This window comes from Mustela nivalis, assembly GCF_964662115.1.
Source record: "Mustela nivalis genome assembly, chromosome: 18".
Classification (NCBI taxonomy): Eukaryota; Metazoa; Chordata; class Mammalia; order Carnivora; family Mustelidae; genus Mustela; species Mustela nivalis.
In genome coordinates, this window is record NC_139037.1 from 4,135,053 (window position 1) to 4,162,310 (window position 27,258).

Genomic DNA, 27,258 nt, shown 5'->3' on the forward strand with positions numbered 1-27,258 from the left:
TGATCCCAGGGTCCCGGGATCGAGCCCCGCATCGGGCTCCTGCTCCGTGGGGCGCCTGCTTCCCTCTCCCTCTGCCCCTCCCTCTGCTCATGTGTACTCTCTCTCAAAGAAACAAATAAAATCTTTAAAAAAAAAAGAAAGAAAAAGAATACTCTTGGCTTGTGGGCTATACAAAATCAGGTGGCAAACTCAGTTTGGTCCAGGAGTCATGGTTTCCAGTCCTCATACTAGAGAGTAAAAGAGGCCTCTGGGCGGTGGTCCTCCAGACAGCCAGGACCGCGTGGACCTTCTACTCTCCCAAAGACGCCTGGCCAATATGCAGCCCCAAGGATGGCCAGTGAAAGGCAATGCGCAGGCCTCTTTCCCCACTTGTGTCCACGACAGCCATCACGCATCTGTCAGTCCTCCTTGCAACCAAGGAGAAGCATGGCCTCAAAAGGCAGTCACAGCTCAGAGCCCCACTAGTAGATCGGACTTGGCAGGTGAAGATAAAACCCGGTGGGAGGGAGGGAAGAAGGCAGGAGCCGCCTCAAGACAGCGGAGCCAGTGATTTAGCCAAGCTGGAGCACTTACATCCAAATCTGAAATCCGCAGAGGCGACGAGATGCTGGAATTTTGAGAAGGGGTGCCCGAGGAAGAAAGGGCGTGCAGGTCTGTCCCCGGCACAGCAGAATTGAAAGCCCTGACCCCAGACCACCTCCTCTCAACCTCTCTGCTACAGTTCCTACCTCTGGGAAGTTGCAAAGGAACGCAGTCCCCCTCCGTGCCTTTGATCACACCCTGTGCTCTGCCTGCAATGCTTGACACCCTCTTTTCTCACTTGGCAAACTCCTACATAGCCTGCAAGACCCCACTGAATGTCACATTCCCCTCAGAACCTTCCCAACTCCCCTACTCAAGATCAACTGCTACCCTCGCGTGTCATGTTTGTTCACGTGTCTCTGTCTTACTGGCCTGGGGTCCTTCAGAGGACAGAAGCTGTATCTGATCCATTTGGTAGCCCCCGACCGTATCCCAGTGACCAGCGTGTCACACGACACTCAGTCAATGAGTTCATGCATCTGGGTGGCCCGAGGCACAACAGAAGTGCTTCCTGGAGGGACGGCTATTTCTCCCACGAGCTTTCTGACTCCACAGTTTTAGGGAGACTCACTGGTCCCGCCTCTCATCACTGCCTGTGCCACGGGCCACGGTTTGTGGGTTCCTTTATGAACCCATCCACTCAACAAGTGTTGATTGAGAATGAGCCCTGGGCCAGGACCCGGTGGATCCTTAAAGCTGGGAATGAAGACCAGAATCAAAGCCAGAGTGGGAGATAGGAGGAAGCAGCCGGTGAAGGGACTGGGGCGGCCCCATGGGGAGACTCAGGCTTGAGACCCACAGTTAGGTCAGCAGCGTCATATCGGTGCCACCTGCTGTGCTGCCAAAGGCCAAGGGGCACAAGTCCTGGCACAGCCTGGTCGGTAGCCTAGGAATACGGCTGCTGCACTGCTAAACCACACCTCCCAGCATCCTCTGCGGTTTTGTAGGCCATGTGACTCCATTCTGGCCAATCAAGAATGGGCAATGGGCCAAGGTGATGACTTCATGCCTTAAACGTTTCCCACACCAGCCCCCTGCTCGGGCTTTGCCCACCTGCTGGACGAACAAGTAGGGAGAGCAGCCAGCCTCTGAGGACCAGGAGGGAGGGAGAGCCATCTGTGGGCGGGGCCCAGGACCCTGACTTGGTGCTTGGAGGGGACCTACCCAGAAAGCCACTCCATCAGGAACGTGCCCGCAGACCATGGTGTGAACCAGAAATACGCCTTGACCAGGGAAGCCATTACAGTGTCGGGCTGCGGCGGCATGGTTGGCGGGGGCTGAGATAGAAACCTCTTGGCCCTATCGGGGTCCCTGGTCCCATCCCTGGGTCCTCACCCACGTCAGCAGCAGGGAGTCTGAGAAACGGCCATGCCCGCTCAGGTCGGCTCCCCTCCGTCCCCCGGACCCAGTGCAGGTGCCTCACTCACCGATGATGGCAAACGAGAAGAGTGTCAGCTGCTTCCCCAGCTTGTCCATGCTTTTCTGGAGCGGGGTTTTAGGCGTCTGAAAGGATGAGAAGCATGGGTTTGTGAGAAGCGATCCCAGGAGCGTCCCTCGGCTTCTGCCTGGCGTTCTTATATCTTAAGTGGAGAGGCGAGTCCCCAGGGGGCGCGCATAAAAACCTTGCTGATCTCTACACTTGAGGACTGTGCATGTTCCTGTCTGTAAGTTTAATCTTGACAGCAAAATCCTAATAAATGTTGTGCAATAAAAATAAATTTTTAAAGGTGTGAAAGGTATGAACTCACGTTAACCACATCATTCTCGTTCCTAAGGAGGGGCAGGGCCGGTGTCGTAGCCGAGAGGAATCGCCAACCCCAACTCCCAGAAAACCAAAGCCCCAACCGACCCTTACCTCTTCAGCCTGCATCATCTTGAACACTTCTCCGAACTGGGACCTTTCCCCTGTTCCGATCACGACCCCCTGCGTTCAGGAGAGAGCTGTGTGAGGTCTGAAGCCAGAAGCCCACTGGTGAGGGCGGCCAAAGTCCCTGGGGCTTACCTGCCCCTTCCCGTACTGCACCAGGGTCCCCATGAAGACGATGTTGCTCAGAGTGGTGAGGTCCCCCCCGCCGGCCAGCGGGCTGTCCGTCTTACTGCACGGCTCAGCTTCTCCCGTGAAGCTGGACTCGTCTACCAGGAGATCTGTGACCTAGCAGGGGAAAAGATGAAGGATTCTGTCCCTTCACCCCGAGAACGGGTTGTAAAAGCACAGAATGGACCACCCTTACCTTGTAAAACTTCTCAATTGTGAAAAATTTCCTGTGTGTAAAAGGTCGTGCCCCTGACTGCCTGGAATGAGGTCCGACCACTGCTCCCTACAGAGCGGGCAGGCACCTCTAGGCAGAAAACGTCCCTCCAGTAGGACCTGGAGTTGGGTGGTAAAGGACTTTTTACCTGGGTTACCTGCACTGACCTGGCAGGATATTCAAATGAAGTCTTTCCTGAACAAAGTAGATGCCCGGGGACCACCCCTGACGCGGAGGGTCATCTCTAAAACTTCGAATGAGGGGCACCTGCATCTGATACAGAATTCAGGAACTTCAGGCATTTGTCTTCGGCGTCTTGAAGAAAGCTTGCGTCTATGTTTAAATTTGAACGTGATCTTCAGGTTCCGAGAAATCACTGTCGTCTTCCCACGGATCAGGAGGACTGATCTGGCATTGACCGTGTCTAACAGGTGGTCCCGGAGATGCCTCTGGAGACGGTGGAGCTGCTGGTCCCCGGCTACTTCAGGCACAGATGCTCTTGCCTTTCCCTAACCAGGGTCTTCCAGAGACGCTGGCTCTGACGTCTGGGTTGGAAAGGGAACCAGACTGCCCTCGTCCACCGTGGCCATGAAGTCATGGCCCATGAAGTCATGAGGATTTTCTGCCACTAAGAAATACAAATCTCATTTTGGAATGTAACGAAGTTTTGTTTTTGTCTTTTAAATGTTGCCACAACTAAAAAAAAAAAAGACCAAAAAACCAGAAACAAAACCTTGACCAGAAAAGCACAGGACAGCACCTGGCCTCGTCATGCCATTATGCAACAGACGGCAAACAAAGCCCAAGTCGAAATCAGGGAACCAGGATTAGAACATGGCCTCAGAGGCCTCGAGGAACTGAACAAGCATTGAATTGTGTGGCCCCTCTTGAAAAACATGTCTCATACCTTCTGTAACATTAGTTAAGGTTTTCATGTACTGTGCAATGTTAGAAAAAAATCTTAGGCAACGGTTAACTTGGAATATGCCTTTCAAAGCAGCTGTGCCTTTCCCTGGACACTCCACGTCCTGCCCTCCCCAGAGACCCCCACATAAGCCATGTGCTTTGAGCCAGGTTATTCGATGACAGCCTAAGGTTATGTTAACACCAGACACGACACATGGGCACAGCGCATGTGCGCGCGCATACACACACACGCATGCACACACCCCCCCAAGCAGAGGAGGAGGGAGGCACTCACAATTCCACAACTCCTCTGATGTGCTGGGCCCTGTGCCAAGCACTTCACAAGGTCTATCTCTTAGTCTCCACACCCTCCACGAAAGATGCTGTTGGTTTCTCCATTCTACATGTGGGGAAACTGAGGCATGGAGTAATTAAGTAACTTGTTCGAGTACCTTACTCGCGGTTCTACAGCTACCTGAGAGCAGAAGCATGAACCAAGGCTCTGGACCCAGAAACTTCACTCTTAACCATCTGGCAGAACTGACATAGACCCAGTAGGTATCACTCAAGAGGTGAGTCCTCTGTAGCCAAATTGTGCCAGGTACAAAGGAGGACATAGAAGGGCCCGGGGCAAGCTCTTCCCCTAAGGACCTTGTTATTTCGGCACTGAAGACCAGCTCAGAGAAGCCGTCTTCCTACAAACTCACAAGAGAGCAGTGAGTCGGCACTATTCAAGCGGGGGCTGCTGAGTTCTCTACACTTGCAAATTTAAAAATTTCATGATCACCTTTTACAAAAGCGCCCACCGCCACGGGATCCCAGCCCCAAGGAGGACAAGGGCTATCCACCGCCTGTGAGATGCCCACGTCCCCTCCTAACAGAACCCCCAGTGGGAAGGGTATTGGGGTTGGGGATGGCGACGTGCTCCCCCACCCACCAATGTCACTTCCCAGTCTTCCTTGCAACTCAGTGTCCCCGCCTTCTGGACAACAGGACATAAGGAGAAGTCACCGAGAGTCCTGGGTAGGATCTGTGAAGGTGGCTGAGCTGACAGGCCCTCTTCCCCTTCCAGCTTCCTCCTCCTCCCTCCCTGGGCTTTCATTATAGTGGCTCCAGGAGCCATGTTACAGGTATGGGGGGGCAGGGCAAGGGGGCTGGGAGAAGCCCCGTCCCTTGTGCCACGGCGGAGCTGCCGTATTGGCTTTGGACACCCCACTTCCGGTCTCTCATTATGAGAGAGGCGTGCATCCCTGGCCCATAGAAGCCTATCTATTTCTCTTACTCTGTTTACTGCAAACACAACTACCAACTGATCTAGAGTTTGTGGTTTTTTATCTCCAGGGCATCAAGGGCAAGTCAGAGGACACAATGAAGGAAGAAATGGGAAGACGCAGTCACCCAGCAGCACCGGCTGCCGACGCCACAGATAGCAGGTGGCAGAAATCGGCACCACAGCCCTGGTGGCAGGGACTGGGTTTCCAGAAAACACTGTCTCATGGGACGTGAGGATAATTTGAATAAATTGCATGTACTTGGAAAGTCTGGCTTAGGCTCACAGTTGCATAAGGTTTGAAGCACATAGAATGTGCACCTAACTTCGCTCGTTCACCTTGAAGTAATCCTGTAGCCAGAATGGTAACAATGCAAACACTGGGAAGGGAAGCCCTCCACTGACCAAGTCCTGGAGCGGTAATTGTTCCGGTCTGGGTCTGATGTTCCCGCCCAGTCTGATCGGCCGCAGAAGACTGGGGGGGGGGGGTGCGGAACGGGAAGCTGGGGCACTTGGGCTGGGGAGACGGACCGGAGGAGCGTTCCCGGGGGATCGGGGACATGGAACGGGTCTGGAAGGACGAGCAGACACGTGCTGAGTGAGTCAGGCAGGGAAGGAAAAGGCCAGGTGCGCTGGTGAAGCCTGGACTTGGTAATAACCCGCTCGGTCAGAGCAACTGGGAGGAGGGGGAGCCAAAGAAAAGACCTCTCTCCTCCCAGTACCCCTCCAGCGTTAGCGGGACAGCAGCCCAGGGTGCTGAGCGCGGGCACCAAGGCACCCTCTTTGGGGTACGGATTCTTGGGGTGGGGAGGGGGCGTGTGGTGGGTGCTGTCCCCGGTGCTGAAGCCATGGTGGGGATGGAGAGCTGTTCCTGTCCCTGAGTAGCACTGAATGGAGGGGTGACAGGCAAGAAGACGGGAGGTTTGGTCCACGTGGAGCAGAACAACTGTGGAAGGTGTGGCTGAACTCAGCTACATCGGAGATGGGTTATGAAATTTGGATAGTACCTTATAAGTAATGAGGATCCAGAAAAAGTCTTGATCAGAGAAGAGAGGTGCGGGAGATGATAAAATCGAGTTAGATGTTGGAAGAGGTAGCCAGCTGCACTGGGACGGGAAGCCTACAGTCCGAGAAACACAGCCCAAGCGAGACAGAGGAAGGCTCTGGATGGCGGCTGGCGGTGGCGTGGGCAGAAGAGCCAGCTGGGAGGGTCAGGAGAACAGCAATAAGCGTAACCAGGTAGGCGCGGGGAAGTGGGCAGAGACAAAGACTCGGAGCCTATTCTGGTCTAGAGAACATCTGTCAACTAAGCATATTTAATCCTGAATCTATTTCATTAAAATCAATTTGGGATTGGCGGGAATCCTATAGCGCAAGGCTTAGTCGACACCCCGGCCTTCCAGACCCAAACTTGAGCTTTGACTCTTCCTCGGGTTTATTTGTTCTGTTTTTAAATTCCAACAGCTTGCTTTTCCCACCCGGTCACACCGATCTTCATTCTGACCCCCAGAACTGTAAGAGGATCCTTCGGCGTCGCCACTCTGTATGTGGTCGCGTGTTCCAGGGGCCTTAGGGAACGGATACAGGGAGGACACCCAGAGGGAGAGCCAGAGAGCTAAAGGACGTCAGAACAGCTGACGGCAGCAAGAGAGCGCCCGCTGTGGGCGGGGACGGATGTGGCTCTGCAGCCCAAGACCCGAGTTCAAATCCTCCTCCCCCCGGACTTGCGGCTGCATGAGCTCAGGTGGGCTGCTCAGTCTCTCCAGGGTTCTGTGTTCTTGTGCTCAAGTCAGAACAATGAGTGCTGTTCCCTTAAGGTTGTGGGGGATGGAAGGAGGCAGTTTCTCCCCAGTGGTGAGCACAGACCTGACTGTGTATTTCTATACACACATTAGTTCTCTCCAGAAGAGAGAGAGAGGCAGGGAGTAAGGGCGAGTGTCTGGACCAAGAAGGAACAGAGCTGGGTGTGTGTGTGTGTGTGTGTGTGGCTTCCGGTGACCTCCCAGGCACCAGGTCAGCTGAGGGGGCGACCAGTGAAAGCACAGAACCCACACGATACCAGTGGGCACCCAGAGGAGGCTGGGCCTGAACCCAACTGAGGGCTCTGGTCACTTGCTGCTCATACACAGGCAAGACTCCTCCCATCCCCCACACCCAGCCGGCCTCCCACCTTGGAGACAAAGCGTTACTTGGAGCCCTGACAGGTCCCATTCAATACCCTTTTCATGCCAGAAGCGGGAGAGGAAGGAGGAGGAGGAGTGTCCCTGCTCTACTGGCTGGACCAGGTCAGCCTACCCCCTAGGCCTTGACCTTCATTAACTATGGGGAGAGAGAATGTTTGCTGACCCCCACGCACAATGCATAAAGCACTCGTATTTGGGTGACTTATTTTACGAACGTTCCGGAACCTGCTGTTTCCTGGACTTAAAAAAGCTGTCCCAGGTCTCGGAGTGAAACAGCTGACACAAATATCCCACTGTGTCCCACTGTGAATAAACAAAGCTATTGATTGTTCGGGGCAGTTGCAAAATACCAAAAGGGAACTCTGTCGTGTTTGTGCCTGGCGGGGGGGGGGGGGGGGACACGGAAAGCACTCTGTGCTGTGGACAGCGGGCACAAAAGAATTTAACATAAGCAGGGCAGGAAGAAAACTCATTGAAGGAGAAAGTTGCTTGGGGGTTAAAGCTGTTTCGGGGACTGGTGGAGAGCCGGGGAAGGGGTACAGGGGAGCCACCTCTGAGACGCAGTGACCGCTTACATCACACGGGACACGGGGCCAAGTGTGTTACAGGTTCTTACCTACTCAAGGTGGAACGAACGCTAGCCCCTTTCACAGATAAGGACACTAAGGTCAGAGCGCCCAATGCTTCCCCAAAGTCACATGCTGGACGGTGCAGCGCAGGGATGTGAAACCCAGGGCGCCCTGATCTCCAACACGCGCCCGTCACTCCCCTGCGTCAGGCTGCTCCGGGCCCTCTCCGTCTATGACGTCCTGTAACAGTCATCCTACAGGCCTCATCACCCCCCATCTTACAGACAGGGACACAGGGGCACAGACAGGTTAAGTAACGTGGTCCAGGTCACCCAGCTCGTGAAGGGCAGGCCCTCGGTTCAAACTCGGGGACATGCCCCGCCCTAGGGCACCAACAACCTTGAGGCACGGACTCTGGGTAGCACCTGTGTCAGGCACACGTCCTCCAGACCAGCTACCCAACCGCCGGGGAATCCTGGCATCGGGAGGCAGAGCCCACCGCTCGGTGAACAGATGATGTCAGACTTCCTCGTGGGCGGGGCCTGGCTCCTCTAAGGAGACCCACATGTCCTGGACTTGGAGTCAGATGCTCGTGCATCGTGTGTGTGTGTGGGGGGGGGGGTAGCAGACGGTGAGGAATCCGTTCTGCTGCGGGCAGGGGTAGCGGCATGAGCCTAAGAGCAAGCAGCCCAGCCTGCTGGGGGAACTAAGAGCCGGGCAGAGCGCGTTCGAAGGGAGTCTCTCTTCGCTCTTCCCCACCCGCCCTCCACACCATTTTCTCAGCTTGCCAGTGATCCTCCAGTTCCTGAACACACATTCTCCGGAAAGAACAACATCGGGGAGAGAGCCTGTGCCTGATCCTTTATCACTGAGAGCTTTAAGCAACTCTTCAGTCTTCTTGGAAGGATTCCTAAAATAGATGACCCCAGCCACAGACCCCTCTGACCTGGACTTAACCTTTCCCCGAGAATCCAGGATTATCTCCGGGACTGTGAGCTGGTCACACCAGGACACCCACAAAGGTCAGGGAACCAGCTTGCCACCCCCCACGCCTGATGTCCCCAGACCACACAACTGTAAAAGCTTGAGCTACGAGTTATGTCTTCGCCGATACGCTTCCCTGCTCATCATTCAGCAATCTGACATCAGAGTAGCTGTTTCTAGAAACAACTCTTGTCCCATTCCTCAGCCCCGGCCTGGTTTAATTTGCTACCGCAGCCTGCCGTAAGCCACAGACTCACATCACCAAACTCTCTTAGGTTTTTAGTGGAAACGGGAATAAATAATTTATGGATGCAATTTGAGGGGCTTTGTGTTTGCAGTGAGCTGGCTTGCCGACTTCATGCCTTCATGTGTGCATGTATGTGTGTGACCACACGTGCGTGCGCACGTGTGTGTGTGTGAGAGAGAGCACAGGTCAGGGTTCGGGACCCCTCACCTCAGTGAGACGGATGTCTGCAGGGATCCGGTCTCCGATCGAGAGAGACACAATGTCTCCGGGAACCAGGTCTCGTGCAAGCAGATGCTGGAGCTTTCCTTCTCTTATGCTGTAATTAAAATGGGAAGAAGCAAAAAAGCTGATGACATCCCTTTTGTGCACACTTTTAAGAAACTTGAGCAAAGAATAGAGAATCATACTTTCTCTTTCAGTGATGGACAAACCCTTGTGCCTTTGTGGTTTTATCATATTTTTAATTACATACCCTAAACGACCTTTGGAAAAGCATGTCGTTTCTGGGAGACCCTGGGCCTTGTCTGAAAAGTGGGGCTCCTATTCCTGTTTACTCTGCCTGGAAACAAGGCAGAACCACATGGCCTCTAGAAGTTCTGGAGGTGTAGGTCAGCAGCTCTAAAGCTTCCTTAATGAAGCCGGTAGCTAGCAACGCCCCTGTCCTTAGAGAAGACAGCACTCTGGCCACGGAGAGCCATCTTCTGTGCTGAGGGGCACGGAAGAGCAGAGCTAGGGTTGGAGTGGGGAGCACCAAGTACCCAAGAGGCCTGGGACCTCCTTTCCCTCCGGGCTATGACCCTTACCCCTGGCATGTGCTTCTGTGCACAGGTTCCAATGGCAGTCCCCCCTCCTGGGGCACTGCTGCCTCAGCTGGACTCCTGCCCACCCCTGGCCCTCTTCAATTCGGCCCCTACCCAGTGGCCAGAGAGCTCTTAAAATGCAAAAAACCAGGTCACAACTCCTTCCTGCTCCTGCTTTCCATGACCTTGGACTCAAACTTGAAAGCCCTGGTAAGGCCGCTTTGACCGGGACCTCCGTACCCCATTCCTGCTGCTCCCCATCTCGGTTACCCGCCTTCGAACGCAACCAGCTTTCCGGTCTCAAGGTCTCTGCCAGCCTCGGACAGCGAAGAAGACATTCCCTGTCCTTTGTTAACAGAATTCACTCGTGCGGACAGCCACCTTTCCCCCAGCGCCGTCTGTCCTAGGGAGGGCGTCCTGAGTGACCGAGACCATCGGGGCCATCCATCCCTCCTGTGACAGGCGTGGGCCTGGGCACGTTCCATAGCACTGGTTTTGGGGACATGAGGGGACATTTGTTGGGGGCTTGAGCACGCGCGCGCGCGCACACACACACACACACACACACACACGAGACTTCTTCTTTTCACATCCACCTCGGACGCCCAGAGCTGCACCCGGGTCCAGGGAGCACGGAGGGAGGCAGCCAGAGTCCAGAGCCAACAAGCCAGGGGTGGCAGAGTGACGGAATCAGAGAACCCGGTCCTTGGAGCCTGCGCAAACGAACCAGCCATGTGGCCCCCGACCTGAGATCCCTTGCTGGGAGACGATTCTGTTTCTCCGGCCGGAGCGGCTGAGCTGTCCCCGGGGCCGGAGCCCCCCTGAAGCCCCCCAGATTCACCTGCTGGTCCCTCCTCTTCCTCAGGTCTCGATCGAAATGTCCGCTCCTTCCCACACGTGCGGTCAGCGCAGCCGGAGAGCCGCTCCCGGGGCCGCTCCCACTCTTCACCGCGTGTCGTTTCCTCTCGGGGAGGCCTTCCGGGGCTCCGGGTCCGGGGCCTCGGGTCCGGCCCGTTCTGCCTTCGGTGCCCGCCGCGGTCCAAGGTCGTCGTCCTTCGCCTTCATCCTTGGCCTCCCTGGGAGGAGCGTGCGCGCCCCGAAGGCCGAGCCCTCGCCTTCTTGTTCGGCCGCGTAACCCCGACACTGTTTCTTCTGGCACACAGTAGGTGCTCACTAAGACACGCTGAGATCACGGACGATGGGGGGCACCCAGGAGGGGCCCGCGCGGCAGGCGCTCCTTCTGAGAGGCCTCAGACACCGAGGCGGCCGCGGCTCACTTCAGTGCCCTCGCCGCCTGCCGCCACTGCCCTTAACCCTGAGGTCTTCTTTGAGAAGGGACTCCCGGGGCCATCAATAATGCATACCACTCACTTGAAAGGCCAAGACTTGATATCTAGACTTAAGATCGGATCATCAAACCATATAAATCATTTAGGCTTCCGTTTGTCCGTACGCTGACATCACACACCCCACGTCTGGATTTCTGACAGCCTCGCTCGTCTCCTTACTGAGCCCAGACATGTTTAGCGTCCCCGCCGAGCCTTCCAGAATTGACTCAGCTAGTCTCACGGTTCCACATCTCTCTCTTACACACACACACACACACACACACACACACACAGGGGCCCCTTGCTTCCGGGCTCCTTAAGAGGTGGGGCTCATCCCATTAGATCTTTCTATCCCCTGCTGTGAGGCACAGCTGTGCCATTTACATCCAAATATATGTTCTTCCCCAATCGCCTTTCAGGAAACCGTTACCACCTGCTTAACCCTTCCGAAGCCCCTGGGGTCCTGGGGTGGTGAGATAGTTCAGTCACTGCCTTTGGAGCAGCACGTGGCTAAGTGGGAAACACCCGTGACCTCCGACCTCAGCAGAGCTGGGCAGGGGGGGGGAGGCAGACGAGGACCTTTTCTGAAATCCGTCCATCCTCCAAGGAGAGCCGCATGTGGCTGACCCGGGAAGGACACTGGGAATTACACGGAGGAGAAGTCGGGCCCCTCGGGGTGGGCGGCTTCCCTTCCGCCCTGGCTGTGCACGAGAGCAGCCATGAGCCCCCGTGGGCTACTGACGCTGAGTGAGAAGAACTCACGTCCCCCATCGCCCCAGCCACACCCCAGTCCTCAGGGTCCTGTGTGAGGACTGGTGCCGTACTGGACAGCGGCGATTACAGAACATCCCAGAAAGCTTGAGTGCACAGCACTGTGGTTTGGTCCTTCCTTTCTCCTTTTTAAACAGCTATGGTAAGGGCTGTGGGGTAACAGGAGGCGCCGTAGAAACGTCCAGGCAGGAAAGAGGCCAGAGGGGCTGCGGGGCACATGCCCGGAGGTCACCCTTGCGCCAGCTCGCCCCGCAGCCCAGCGGCCCTGCGTCGCCAGCCCCTCCCATCCCCTCCCGGAGAATCTTCTGCAACTTCTGAATGCAGGAAAACTGGGCACGGCTTTGCACACCCTACCACGGGTCTCGTGGGCTGCCCTCTTCCAAAGCCATTCCCGCCATCTGTGGCCCCGGCCCAGGCACCTTGATTAGACCCTAAGAGACTCGAGGCCCAGAGAGGTAGAATGACAGGCCCAAGGACACACCGGAATCTCCTGGCCGGGCAGACGCCAGGTCTCCCAACCCCTGGAAAGACACGGTCCTCCTCCATCATGCTACCAGGGACACAAACTTGGCCAAACTTCTACCAAATTCACCAGCACACGGGCTCCGATGAACCAGAAAGTTCCAGGGAATCTCTGACTTACCAGTTACACTCAGGAGGGACAAGCTTGGTCAGCTCCTCCAGGGACTTCTCCGACCTGTACTCCTGGCAGCAGCACAGCGAACACCATAATCAGGGGTGGGCAATCCGCACCGTCACACCCGGGTTACCCTGACCCAGACCTCGGGAACTAGTTACACACCTGGATGAAGGCGACGGTGACCACGATCAGCACGGCCTAGGGAGCAAGCGGGGAGGGCGGCGTCAGCCCCCAGCTGTTGGGTGAGTGAGTGAGCCCACGGACGTAGGGCGCAGCACCCCCCCTTCCAAATAAATTTCCTTTCTTCTTGCAAACCAAGCCCACAGAAACCTACAAAACAGATGAGCCCCCCCCGACCCCCCAAAAACAAAACAAAACAAAAAACAAATCAGAAAAATCATCCCAAATTCTGGCATTCAAAGGTTCACATTTTAGGGTAATTCTAGATTTTTCCGCATAGACATACAACACAGGATCCTATGGTACAGACGTATTCTTTTACAAACTGCCTGTTCACACGCTGTACTGTAAACATCATTCCGCCTCAGAGGTTACGGACGTAGCTGCAGCCTTTTAAACAGAGGAGCAAACACCATTGCTTGGAAGGAGCCTGATTGTGTATTTTTTTTTTTAAAGATTTTATTTATTTATTTATCAGAGAGAGAGGGAGAGAGAGCGAGCACAGGCAGACAGAGTGGCAGGCAGAGTCAGAGGGAGAAGCAGGCTCCCTGCGGAGCAAGGAGCCCGATGTGGGACTCGATCCCAGGATGCTGGGATCATGACCTGAGCCGAAGGCAGCTGCTTAACCAACTGAGCCACCCAGGTGTCCCCTGATTGTGTATTTTAAAAGAGCCCATGACAGACACAGGGAAGCAAGAATGACAGTCATCAAAAGGTATTCAGGAAGAGCCAGATAGAAAAGGTCATATAATATAAGATTCTATTATATAAAACAGCTGCAGAGGACAGAGAGCCAGAGAGCGGACCCAGGGAGGGGTGGGGGCTGGTGATGGGGGGGGGCAGCTTCCTTTGCCGACCATTTTAGCTCTAGCTAGAAGGGAATGTGCTAAATGCCCCTGGATTGTATATTTCAAAATGGTTATTTTTTTTTAATCATGTGACTTTCATTTCAATTAAGAAAACCTTCTTTTTAAAAGGGCGCTCAGCCGTTGTGTCTGGGAAACACCTTCAAAGGACGGCTCTGCTGCGGGGTCATGGAAGAGGGCTTCACTGCAACACTGTTCCCAACAGCAAGGAACTAGGAGTCCCTGTGTATCCACCGACACAGTGATGGCAAAATGACCCAGGACGTCTCCGCAGGGGACAGAGAAGGACTTTCCTTTCTTTCTGCTGTATTTCCTGTTTTTTCTCTACAGCCACACTCTTTCCTTCTTGCCTAATAAAATGGGCAAAGACTCTGTAAGCCCCTGGGCAGTGGGGTCTGGGAGCCGGTGCTCCTGCCCGCCCCGCACTCACCACGGCGATACTGACGGCGTCCTCGTACTCCTTCGTGAGGACGCTCACCAGGGCGGAGGCCAGGAGCAGCAGGATCAAGGGGTTCTTAAACTGCAGAGAGAACACAGGGCAGCGGGGGTGGCTGCGGTGAGGGGAGGTGTTCTCTGCTTTTGGCTCAGGGCTGGGCTTCCAAGCCAGCACGACAGTGAGGTTCTCCTCTACCAGAAATCCCACCCGTGCAGTTCCACGGACACTGGCTTCCTGGGGGACATCCTACACCGTGCCTGTCCGGACAGCAGCCCTGGCCCTGCCTTGGAGTTCTTGGTCTCACCCTACCAGGTCTCCGTGACACAAGGTCAGGACGCAGCCCCTCTGGTGGCCTGCCAACTCTGGTCCTGCACGGCCAAGGAGTCCCCTTTGCTACACCAGCTCCCCAATGCCATGTGTCCCAATCACACCCACGTGCCCCTGGGGGCTCTAGTGAGGCCTGAGAACCAGTATCACAGAAACTTCCCAAAAGGATTTTTACTTTATTGCTCTGTGTATCTACTCCCTCAGGTCACAGATCTATTACACAGTAGCTCATGCTTCAGACAACTGAAAGGAAACATAACGACAAACACACAAAAAGAGGAAAACAGAGAGTGGACCAAAGATCAGGATCAAAGTAGAAGTTAAAATATCAGTGTGCAAGTCCTGTTTTCATGGTTTCAAATGGGCTGTGCATTTGGCCTTGAGCTTCCCAGCAGCCAAGGTAAAAAGAGGAACGTGATCAGATGTGTGATTCATGTTGCTCACGAGAAAAAGTATGACATGACACTGGTCATGTCAGTATGGAGGAAGGAGGGACTGAGTGCCCCTTACTCCCCACCCCAGCCTTGCTGTGTTTTATCTCCTCTGAACGAGGGACAGGACATTTTGCGGGCAGCTCACCAGCAGCCCTGACTTAGCTGCACCATCTATTCTGAATCCTCAAGACTGAGCAACTTGAAGACATTCCACTGTCTGAGCTACTGTTTTTCTGACTGCATCAGGAACTTGAAACGTGCATCAGAGTTTCAGAGATGGACCTTACTCCATTGGCCACAGGCTTCTCCCTAAGGGTGAAGGCCTCCGGGTATAATTTTGTGGACTCTGTAACGCGTTCCATGGGCATGAAGTCCCAGATGAGAAAAAGGTCTTAGACTCAAACGGTGTCAGGGACACAGCACCCGAAAGCAAAGGGCAGGGTTCGTTCTGACTCTGCTTCAAACAAGTCAACTATAAAAAGGAGTCTTTGAGGCACGTGGGGGAAAACGGACGGTGGACCCAGCACTTGAAGTGGCCCAGGCCAGTGAAGGGATAATGGTACTAGTGGGACAAGAGTATTGTTGTTATGGTTTAAAAAAAAAAAAAAAAGTCCTCTAAAGATAGAGATACACAGCGAAGGACAGGTGACAAAAGGATTCAGCATCTAGAATTTGTTTTAATTTTTTAAAAGATTTTATTGATTTGACAGAAGAAATCACAAGTAGGCAGAGAGGTAGGGGGGGAGGGAGCAGGCTCCCTCCTAAGCAGAGAGCCTGATGTGGGGCTCGATCCCAGGACCCTGGGACCATGACCTGAGCTGAAGGCAGAGGCTTTAACCCCCTGAGCCACCCAGGGGCCCCTAGGATTTGCTTTAAAATGCTGCAGGAAAAAAAGGAGATGGACAAAAGTGGGAAATGGACCGGTAATTATTGAAGGCGGATAATGGGCGTCTGAGGGTCATTATATTATTCTAAGATTTTTTAAAAAAAGTCTGGCCTGGGTGGCTCAGTGGATTAAGCTGCTGCCTTCAGCTCGGGTCGTGATCTCGGTGTCCTGGGATCGAGCCCCGCATCGGGCTCTCTGCTCAGCAGGGAGCCTGCTTCCCCCTCTGTCTCTGCCTGTCTCTCTGCCTACTTGTGATCTGTCAAATAAAAAAAATAAAAAAAAAAAAGGTTTGGCTAGTGAAGCCCCAGTTTCGGTTCTGACGGCACCTGACAGTGCAGGACACGGGTGGGTCTGGGGCAGCTGCAGGGGGAGGGGCTGCACTTGGCGCTGCCTGGCAGAGCTCACGGCCAAAGCCACAAGCACTCACGGGTAGAGGCGGACACACCCTTTCCTCAGAAGTCCAGGGAGGATGAAGTCCAAGAGCAGAGGGATATGTGAGCTCAGGAAAGCCCAGGGGAGGGGGCATCCCATCCAGGGCAGCTGTGATAAATGACCATAGCCTGGGGGCTTAAAACATCGTAGGCTGATTCTCTCCAAATGAAGGTGTTGGTAGGGCCAAACTCTCCCTGGAGGTTCTGGGAGAGACCCTTCCTGCCTCTCCCAGCCTCTGGTGCTGGCCCGCCATCTGTGCTGTTCTTAGATTGGAGACACACCCCTCCGGTCTCTGCCACTGTGCTCACACTGTGCTCTGCCCTTTTCCTGCCTTGTGGGTGTCTCCATGTGTCTCCCTCTTCTTATCAAGGACATCAGGGACAGGATTTAGGGCCACCCTAATCCACTAGGGCCTCATCTGAACTAAGTCACACCTGCAAAGACCTTATTTCCTTTTTTCTTTTTTTAAAGATTTCATTTATTTGACAGAGAAAGGGAGAGAGCAAAAGCAGGAGGAGTGGTGGGCAAAGGGAGAGGGAGAAGCAGGCTCCCCAACGAGCAGGGAACCCAACGTGGTGCTCGATCCCAGGACCCCGGAGCTGAAGGTAGACACTTAACCAACTGAGCCTCCCAAGCACCCCAAGACCTTATCTCCAAATAAAGCGCTATTCAGAGTTCCAGGTAGACATGAGTTTGAGCAGGGCGCTATTCAGCCTAGCACAGGAGGGAAAACAGCTCTGTCCAGCAGAGCTAAGAGGAAGATTTCATTTCAGCCCTGAGCCCACCACAGACTTGCTATCCTGTTGGGCAGAAGTGAGGTGAGAGATGCACAAACAGGGCTGAAGCCCCAGCATGCACCAGGCACCTGACTTCTCCAGTTCAACTTCTGAAGCTCGGTTACCTTCACGTGACCCCAGCCTCTGCTGCCTCAGGGCCTTTGCACTCCCCCTGCTTCTGCACATCCTTCCTCCACACCGTCCCACAGCTCCCTTCTTCACTTTTTTCAGGTCTCTGCTCGAAGATCAGCCCTTTAGGCACCAGTCAAACGGCTCCCCTGAGCACACAGTCCGAAACAGCTGTCCTGGGATCATTTCCTGTCCTGCACCTGTCCTGACTCGTTTCTCCCCATCACACTGCCTGGGTGATGTATTATATAGGCAGCTGTCTGTCTGCCTTCCCAGAAGTAAAAAGTTGGTCTGGCTGCAGCTTTCTGCACAGTGCCTAGCTCAAGTCCAGGAACATAAGCATTTATCTAGAATGAATGAGTGAATAAAGCAGCAAGCGCCCAGTTTTAGTTGGGGAAACTCAAGGCTTGGTGGGGTGAGAGCTCCTACTCAGGTCACAGAGCCGAGATCAGCACTAGATCTGTCCTCCCTCAGGTGCAAGTGCTCCTATCCAGGTCACTTCCTCAGTGCCACCTGGCTCCTTGCCCTCCCCTCCCTTCAGGCTACACCCACCCAGGACTCTGGGAACACCAGGTCTATTTCTGGACAACAGGCCCCTCCAGCCATGGGTTCAAGGCTAGCTCAGGGGTGCGCAGTCCTGGCCGGGACCCCTCTGAGTGCTGGGACCCAGTGCTGGTCTCTGGCCAGGCCTGGACCAAGAGCCACCTTGAAGCCCAATTCCAATCCCATAGGCTCAGCCTTCTCCTGAGCTGGACCTGGACATTTCTTCAATGCTGACATCACCAGTACCCCCTCTATCCCCATCTTCAGACCATCCCAAGCACCTGTCCAGTCGGTGTCATCCAACACAAGTGAGTCACCATGAAATCCAGCAAACAGGTGCCAGACCCAATGGGAAGGCCCTGCCACAAGCCACATGGGCTGCTTTGGCCACGGATGGCCAGACCCTTCCTGGCTCAGGGCCCTTCTAAGCCCACACATTCAAAGGAGACAGGCAGAAAGGGGTCTGCTACAGGAACAAGAAAGCCAAGGGACATTTTACTAAGCACATCCCACGTGCCCTGCTCAATGCTACACCTGTACCATTTCTTAGACTCTTCCTAACCCATTGACACAGGTACAGTTCAGTATCCCTGCTTGAAAAATGAGCACCCGAGGTTCTCAAAGAAACTCAACTGCCCACGGGTTCATGTAGGCTAGCCGGATCCAACACCTGTGCTCTCAACCACTACGCTTCCGTCAGGGCCAACCAGGAGACATTGCAGGGGGCGCAACGTTATCAAGTCCTTCACATGCGCTAAGCTGTCCGCTTCTCGAGTCAAACTCAGAACGGTGGGTATGTATTAGAACCATCTTCTAGAAAGGGAAAGCCGGGGCCATCTCTGGAAAGGCCCTGGCTGGCGTCTGTGGGAGTGTTAACAGGGCGGAAGGAGGAAGGAGGTTGGCTGTGGAAACAGGAGAGGGCCCTGGAGGAAGGGGCAGCCAGCGCAGGACTGAGCGAGGCCCAGCGGACAGGAGGGACACGGTCCATCCCCACCGCCAGCGTCAGCCTGCTTCCTTGAACTCCAGCTTCCAGGAGCCATGGCGGCTTCCTTCCAGCCCGGGGATTCCGGGAAGCTGTCAGGCTGGCCAGAGGCACCCGCTCACCCAGAAGCTGAATTTGGTGCCACGTGCGTCAAGGAGTCACATCCCCCGTGAGCAGAGACCTGACCGACGAGTGACACGAGGAGGGTAGAGCGCGAGGATGCTGCGAGGAGGGCTGTGATTGGTTCCCAACCAACCAATCACGAAGCTTCACACGCTGAGCCAATAGGGAGGCTGCTGAAGCCTGCGGGGCAGGGGGGGGGGGTGCACAGAGCCAATCGGCAGGGGTCAGGGATGGGAGGGACTTCGGGAGGCCACGCGGGGGAAACCGAGGCAGTCTGAATGCCCTCCGGTATCTGGGGTAATCAGCCTGTGAACTGCGGTTTCTGAACGGATACTGGGTAGGTGGTCCCCCAGTGGCGTGTAGGCATCTGAGTTCTGCGCCATCCACCTGGCACGGTGGCAGCACCAAGCGCCGAGGCGAAGAAGGGCAGGGGCTCTGGAGCCAGCGGCCTGGCTCTACTCCCTAGCGTGCCACTTACTGCCGTGGGCACCAGGCTCCAGCGGCCAGGCAGACTACAGGACAGCCGGTTAAATTTGAATTGCTGATAAACAAGGGACATTGGGGGGGGGGGGTATCATTATGTTCCATGCAACATTTGGGACATATTTATACCAAAAAAATGTATTTCTTTGGAATTCAAGTTGAACAAGGCATTCTACTTGCTAACCCTAGCAACCCTACACAGCCTGGGGGAAATATTTCAACTCCTCTGCTCCCCCTCATCACCTCAAAATGAAGAGGAAGACGAAGGGAGTTAATGCTCACTCGCTCGGCTTGGGGCCCAGCCGGTGAAAACCCTCTGTGCATGTAACAGCTCTCATTCATGGTCACGGCTGCCTGGGTGATTCGAGAGCTACCCACGGCCATGTCTCCTGCTGGCTAAAACCAGCCTGCATGAGCAGGGAGCTTTCTTTATCTTGGTACCCCTGCACCCCAAGACTGGTCCAAGGACCCCCCCGGTCAATATTTAAAGAATGAATGACTACCCCACCCCTCTGGCTTGCACTAGTTAATGCAAGGAATGACACCCACCTGATCGAGATACTTCTTCCACACGGGTTCGGTGTTATCAGCGACAAATTCATTCCAGCCATGGACCTGTCTCCGCTGCGACACTGAGAACTCGGACAGCCCATTTTGTAAGTCCACCTGGAAGGACACGGTTAAGCACGGGCTCACCAGTGGGCCCTGAAGGACCGGGAGCCCACCTCATGGAACTCCCGCGTTGGAAGCCGGCCACTTCCCAAACCGACCAGGAAATTGGGCTGTCCGCCAAGGAGAAGGAACTTGTTCAAAGACCCCGAGCAAATAGCAACAGAGAGAGAGAGGGAACACCCACATTCCAGTTCTTTCTTGCCCTATAATTACTGCACAAAAGACAACCTCAAGCCTAAATTTCAATGAGTGCGGTTGTAGCAGGAAATCCCAGACATGTTGAAATGCTTATATTTTCTTCTTTTTAAAAAAATGGGCCTTGGGAACCTGAAATGGTACAGCAACCATGCACAACAGGATGGGGATTCCTCAAAACATTAAAAATAGAATCTTCACATGATGCAGCAATTACCCTTCTGGGCGAATCGATCCCGAAAGAAGTAGGTCTCGAAGGGACGTGTGTGCAGTGCTACTCGCTCTCTTTTTTCCCCCCAAAGATTTTTATCTCTTTATTTATTTGAGAGAGAGAGTGTGTGTGGGTGGGGCGAGGGAGGAACAAAGGAAGGGGGAAGAGGAGGGGAAGAATCCCAAGCAGATTCCCTGCTGAGCATGAACCCCGACCACGCGGGGCTGCCTCCCATGACCCTGAGACCCCGACCTGAGCTGAAACCAAGAGTCAAGTCGGAGGCTTAACCGACTGAGGCACCCAGGCTTCCCTAGCAGTGCTTTTCTCAAAAGCCAAGTGGAGGTGGCTCGGTAGGCCAGTCAGGAGAAGGCGGACTGTACGATCCCACCTATATGAGGCGGCTTGAGCAGTCAGAATCCCAGAGGGGACAAGGAGGAGGTGGGGGCCAGGGGCTGCGCGGTGTGCAGCAGGGAGTTACGTTTCATGGGGACAGAGCCTCAGTTTTATAAGATGCAAAGAGTTCTGGAGTTCGGTTGCGCAGCGTGGGCTCAATACTCCCAACCCATACACTCAACGATGGCTAGGATGGCAAATGCTATGTTGTGAATTTTACCACAATTAAAAATTAAAAAGAAAACAACAAAAAAAAGATAAAATGATGATATCGCACATGCACTGTGCCAGATACAATTTCAAGCTCTTTACACAAACTAATATTACGTTGATGATTACGTAAGGCAACTTTGTTATTCTGGTTGCAGCAACAGTGGCCTTGTTTTTAAAAAAGTCGGCGACAAGGAGGCTGAAGCGGGTGAAGGAGGAGACAGGGGAAACTGAACCGATTTTTAGATTCATTTCAAAAGAGGAAAAAACCAAGCTCACTGGCTGGACAGGGAAGACATCTAGGTGAGGCGAAACTATCTCCTTCTCTTAATACTAACAAGTGGGACTTGAATATAAACAGCTGTTTGAATTATTCTCAAGAAAAGTCTGGCAGGATGGGGCGCCTGGGTGGCTCAGTCAGTTAAGAGTCCGACTCTTGGTTTCAGCACAGGTCATGACCTCAGGGTCGTGGGATCAGGCCCCACGTTGGGCTCTCTGCTCGGCGTGGAGCCTGTCTGGGACTGTCTCCCTCGGTGCCCCCCCAACTCACACACACTCTCTCTCTCTCTCTAGAAATAAAGAAAGAAAGAAAGAGAAAAGGCTGGCATGAAACACTGATTTCCAACTGTCTTGGGAAATGCTTTCCCAAATGTGGTGGGTTATAACACACACACACACACACACACACACACACACACACATCACCATGTTTGCTCAGTTTTCTAAGTAAATTAAAAACAGATAGCAAGCAATATTCCTTAGCCTTAGAGAAGAGCTTCGTGGAGAGGAGGGGTGTGTGTGTGTGTGTTCACTGGCCAGGAAGTCAAATTCACTTGTGAAACATGTAAGTATCTGGTTTCAGTAATTGCCAAAATCCTGCATTATAAAAGAGGAAGTGTGTGAACAGGAGCGATTAAAAGTCTGAACTTTCATGTCAGACCACCTGGACTCAAGTCTCACTGGCTCCTTGGGAACCACGTGAGTTCCCATGTTCTCTGGGCCTCCAAGTAAGAGAAACAGGGATACAGAGATTCGGGAAGGTGCCTGTCCTCTGGCAAGGGCCCCGTGAGGGTTGGTTCCGTTGACAACAATGATGATGACAGTCCATGGGGGATATCAGAACAGTTCAACATGAGCAGCATTTTCTAGCAATGATGATAAAAATGTATCATTTGTGTTGCTTTCTTCTGCAGCTAAAACCCTTACCACACTGGCATCAAAGACAAATTCAATTCTTACATAAAACGCTTTGGCCAAATCCTCTTTGTGGCATTTGCTTGCTTCCTTGGGTGACAGAGCTACGACCGTTTTCTCTCTTTCGATGGCTTTTGAGTCACACTGTCCTCCAATCTGTGAAGAAAGCAGGGCTGCTGTTAAGGGAATTGTAATTTTGCACTGAAATGCTGTTCTCAAAGTATCAACATACACAGGGAAAATGCCCCTATCTTAAGCTCAAGTTCATACAGCTCAAGTTCTCACAAACTGACCCATACAGCCAGCCTCCAAATCAAGAAATAGACATTACCAGCCCCTGGAATCAACCTGTGTTCCCCTCCCACAAGAGGCAGGGTGACAGCTGTCACCATAGGTGACTTTGGCCAGGTTTGAATTTTATATAAACTTTATCTATAAAAAGTAACCTTCAATAGCTACTTTCCCATGTCTGCTTTCTTCCACTCAGCAGTATTGGTGAGATTCACGCGTGACTTGCGTGCAGGGATGGTTGCTAATTTTCATGGCTGTTAAGTATTCCACTGACTGAGTCTATCACAATTTATCTGTTCTCCTCTTGATGGACCTTTGGGTCGTTCCCAGTTGTTGATTATTATTGATGCATCTATTTTGAAGCAAACTTATCTAACAGAATAGGAATGCAGCAAGCTGACAGCACAGAGCAATAATGAACTCATTTAGAATCCTGACTCCTGAGCTTATAGGATCTGGTCAGGTACGAGCTACACAGTAGAGGAAGCCCCCCGGTGAGGACAGGTGATATCAGAGCCCGTTCGGTGTGTCATCTGCAATAACCCAAGGGAAGGGGGGAGCCCAGCCGAGTTCTGTCTATCTGGCATGCCTGGGAAGCAGCCATAAGAAACACCTGAAGGGCATGGGAAGATGTGATAACCCAGGAGATCTCAATCGGGAAAATGCTAGGTATTTTTGCAAAGTGATTCCTAGTATTCTGATCCCCCAGGACGTGATAATCATCTTTTCCTTTTCCAGCAGGTTGTTGGGCATTGGGAAGGAGGAAGGGGCGCGAGGCAGTGGCCAACCTCTTCCTTCAGCTAGAATGGAGATGGCAAACTCCCCTTTTCCTTCTTGCCAGCCCCCCATTCCCAACAGAGTCTCCCCAACCCCTCGTGCATCGCAAGGCTCTGCCAGTCACATCCACTTCCTGGGATTGAGCTCGCTTGTTCCGCCACCAGGAAGCATGGCCAGGATTACATTCAACAGGCACCCCCAATCTTCATGAGCTCTTCTTAGGTCAGCATTTAAGAGAAATGTGCATCACAAAATGAGACATAACTTTTTTTTTTTCTTCTGTTCACAAGCTCTGGCTCCGCCAGCCCAGCACAAGCACTCCGCTCTTGCCCACATCACACATGGACTCAGTCCTGCCGGGCTGGCCCTTCCTGATCCTGCTGTTTCTTTCGGGCCAGGACCACACCCAATTCATTTTTTATGTAGCATGAATGACCCTGGAAATCATAAATCCTGTCCCCTGTCCCACTCCCTCCCCATGCACACATGCACCACGCTTGAAACGCTGGATAAATTCTAGCTGCTGTCAGGATAAAACCCATGGTTTCCATACGGCTGCAGCAGACCCCATGTCATGTCCACACCCCTCCCCAGGTAAAAGGCTAATTCTTAGGCCCATGAGACACAGTGCTGCCTGTTGGAGGAGTCCTGTGTCCTCTCCCTGATGGCCCCTCTGCAACTGCCAGCAAGAGATTATCACCGAAATGCCCCTATCCATGGACAGTGCGGCCACTCTGCAGGGTGGGGACCAGGGCTTGGGACTCAGGGTGTGCTCCACGAGCGCTTCTCAGCCAGAGCAGAGGATGCCAGTCAAAAGATGCGTGTGCTTGGCTCCACTGACTGTACGAGTGGATGCACGCCCTCAGCCACGAGCCTCAGTTCACCCTCACCCAAGCTTTGCCCAGGCCACAGCCCAGCATCACGGGCCAGCCTGTCTCCTTGGGCAAATGACAACCTCTCTGATCCCAATTCCTTCATTTGCAAAATGGGGACGAAGATACCTTCCCCATCAAGCTTTTGTAGAATCAAGCAAGCACGGGCACAAGGTGGAGATGGAGCCAGACCCCCTCCTGTCCGGGCTACACATCACAGACGTGTGCGCTCACTTCTCGCATTCACCGCAGTGGGGCTTAGGAAGGCGTTGTCTACACTCGCAGTCCCTACCTTCCGGCCTCCCATCTCTTTCCCAACCCACTTCTGCCAGCCCCCTCCCGGGTTCCACGGCTGCCGGGGCGTGGTGTGGACCGGAACATCATCAGGCAGAGCTTGCTCCGTCTCACTGCAGGGTTTCAGAAAGCAGAGCCTTTGCATCCGGGGCTAAGCACATGCCCCCCGAGCCCCAGCTGTGTGCGAGGGACCTCTGCTGGGCACGCTCACATGGGGCCGCCGCCGTGGGAGTGGCTCTGCGGCAGCCCCCATCCCTTCCTGTCGAACCCGATGGGGAGGGGGCACCCCTCCCATCTCCTTTTTTCTCTCTATTTAATTATGATGTAATTCACATAACACAAAAACGAGCCATCTTAAAAGGAACAATTCTGTGGCATTTAGCGTATTTCCAACGTTATGAAGCCCCCACGTCCATCTAGTTCCAAGACATTTTCACTCCCCCAAAAGGAGAGCTGGGGGCATGATCGGTCACGCCCCTCCACCTCCCCCAGCCCCTCACGGCTGCCTCCGATCTGCCGTCTCTAGGGATCACCCGCCCTGAACATTTCATATAAATAGAATTACAAAATGCGATCTTCCGTGCCCACCCCCCGCCCTGAGTGATCTCCAAAGCGTTATTTGCCCACGGCAAACAGACCCACGGGGGCCTGCCAGGTCCTCCCCAAGCCCTAGGGAAATGGTCTGGAACCTAAGGACTTAGAGTGTTCTTACGGTGTTCTCACTAAGCAAAGGTGGCTTGGAGCTGACATTTATCCCAGCGGAGGCTTCCAGAGGAGCCACCAAGGGCAAATACGCCAGTCGCTGAAAGAGGACTTGGCCGAGGGAGCAGGGAGCTCACTGCTGACAGGTGCTCGCGTGGCACCTTGAAGGCCAGCCGGTCTCCCGCTGAGCCAGGAGCCAGGCTTCCTCCGCCTTCCCACCCGGCTGGGGGAGTCTGTTCATCGCAAACATTTGCAGGCTTAGACCCCAGAGACCGCTTCCCTGTTTCAAGGGCTGAGACATTTAAGTCTCTCAGATATTTGACCAAAACCTCCCCCATGCCTCTGTTCCCCCCTCTGGAAAGGGAGGGTTTTAAGAGCAGAGACTCAGAAGGTTCTGGGGGCTAATAGAAAACCAGACACGGAGCCCCAAGGATGGCGTCTGGCCCCCTGGGGAAGCCTAGGTGAACAGAAAGAACAGGAGCGTGCCAAACCGTGCCCGGGACACGCGCACACGGAGACCCGGGACACGCGCACACGGAGACCCGGGACACGCGCACACGGAGACCCGGGACACGCGCACACGGAGACCCGGGACACGCGCACACGGAGACCCGGGACACGCGCACACGGAGACCCACTCACGCTCTACCAGACATGCTGGGCTCGGGAAGAAAAGGCAGAAAGGTGCCAAGCAGAGCAAATGTTCTATTTGGGGTACCCCAAGTGCCTGAAAGAGTGCCAGGGCGAGGCTCTGAAGGGTTTCAGAGGGAGGGATGGAGGCAGAGAGGAAGCCCCGGGCCGGGAGCCGCGCAGTCCTGGCTCTGAGAATTTCGCAGTATGGGCGGGTGCGGTCCTGGGGATCGAGGCACACGGAGAGAAACAATGTAAGGGTCACAGGAACCCAAGAACAATCAGGCAGCCAGGGTCATTAAGGAGGGGACATCTGAGGTGAGGGGGAATGACCCAAGTCCACGCAAGGTTTCCCCGACAGGCTCTCCTGAGGCGTGTGTCTGTGAACTACCCGCCTATGCTTTATCCTGCTGCTTCTCAGCCAGCGCTCCTCCGGCCAGCATCCCCTGGAACGTGTTAGAAAGGCAGATTCTCAGCCCTACGCTGGGTCTCACGGATCAGAAGCTCTGGGCATGGATCCTGTCTGTGCTTCCCCAAGCCCTCCAGGGGACTGCGATGCGCTCCAAAGTTGGAGAACCACCAGGATCTGGTCAAAACCCATTGCTGGGGCCTATCCCCAGGCCAGCTAAGCAGTGGGCTCAGCCAGCAGGAGTCTGAAAGGGCCCAGGTGATTCTAATACACAGCCAGAGCCGAGCTGAGGATGCCTCGTTGGGAGATGCGCTCCAAGAGCAACCCTACGGGGTCCTGGTCTTAAGCGGCCGCCATCTTGGAGAGAGAAGGCCATGGTCAATGGACCAAGCACCAGGCTGGGAGTGCTGGGTTGGAAGAGCTGTTCAGTCAGTCCGAGAGGGCTCCTTCCGCTTCCTGGAGGAGGGCTGAGGAGGAGACCCGAGGCAGCAGGCGCGCCCACGTCCTTCTAGCAGCTGGGCAGACAAGAGGAGTTGCCCAAGGCAAAGGTGGCTGAGAACAGCTAACAGGTCATAATGAGGACAGAATACCAGAGCCCCAGCAGTCACACATAAAGCAGTACTGCAGCAGAGAAAACAGCTAACAAGTTCATATCAGCATTTGACACCTACAATCTCATTAAATCATCCCTCCAGCCCTTTGAGGCCGATGCACTTTTCATCCCCATCCCTGTGGCGAGGAGAAGGCTGAGCCGGCAGCCTCCTGGGCCAGCTCTTTGTCCCCGCTCCGCCAAACACAAGAAAACAACTCAGCAAGAACTGTGCTGAGCCGAGGGCAGAAGGGAGAAAGCACGTAGAGAAACTCAACTTTCTGGAACCTCCGAGGGGAGGAGGGGCAGAGGTTGGTGGGGGCAGGGGAGAATCTGAACCTGAATGATGCCCCCCAGCAGAGGTCCGCGTCCTGATCTGATCCTCTGAACCCGTTACCACATGACCTCGCATGGCAAAGGGGACTGTGCAGGGGTCCCTAAGAAGCTCTCGAGCTGGGGAGGTGATCTTGGGTGATCCGGGACGGCCCTGTGGGCCCACAGAGTCTTTGTAAGACAGAGGCAGGGGCTGGAGAAGAGATGTGAGGACAGAAGCCCGGGCTGCGGGCAGCAGGATTCCTAGCACTGAAGGTGGAGGCAGGGCCACGAGGCAGGGAATGTGGGCCACCTGCAGAAGCTGGGTGAAGACCAGGAATCAGATTCCTCCTGGAACCCCTCAGGAGGAACGTAGCCTGG

General features: G+C 54.2%; 1 protein-coding gene across 3 annotated transcripts in view; it reads right to left on the minus strand.

The window, feature by feature from the left end:
• Positions 1-27,258, minus strand: part of ATP2C2 (ATPase secretory pathway Ca2+ transporting 2) — a 56,882-nt gene that overhangs the window by 17,967 nt on the left and 11,657 nt on the right. For all 3 annotated transcript variants that reach the window (XR_014305875.1, XM_082712037.1, XM_082712038.1), the window contains exons 2-10: positions 22,047-22,157; positions 19,676-19,792; positions 14,006-14,095; positions 12,692-12,727; positions 12,533-12,594; positions 9,198-9,306; positions 2,585-2,734; positions 2,438-2,506; positions 2,010-2,085 (exon numbers count right to left, since the gene is read on the minus strand). Coding sequence is in view for 2 of the 3 variants with exons in the window: in XM_082712037.1 (XP_082568163.1) it covers positions 2,010-2,085; positions 2,438-2,506; positions 2,585-2,734; positions 9,198-9,306; positions 12,533-12,594; positions 12,692-12,727; positions 14,006-14,095; positions 19,676-19,792; positions 22,047-22,157 (820 nt within the window). In the remaining variant the exon portion in view is untranslated. The remainder of the gene's footprint in view (positions 1-2,009; positions 2,086-2,437; positions 2,507-2,584; positions 2,735-9,197; positions 9,307-12,532; positions 12,595-12,691; positions 12,728-14,005; positions 14,096-19,675; positions 19,793-22,046; positions 22,158-27,258) is intronic.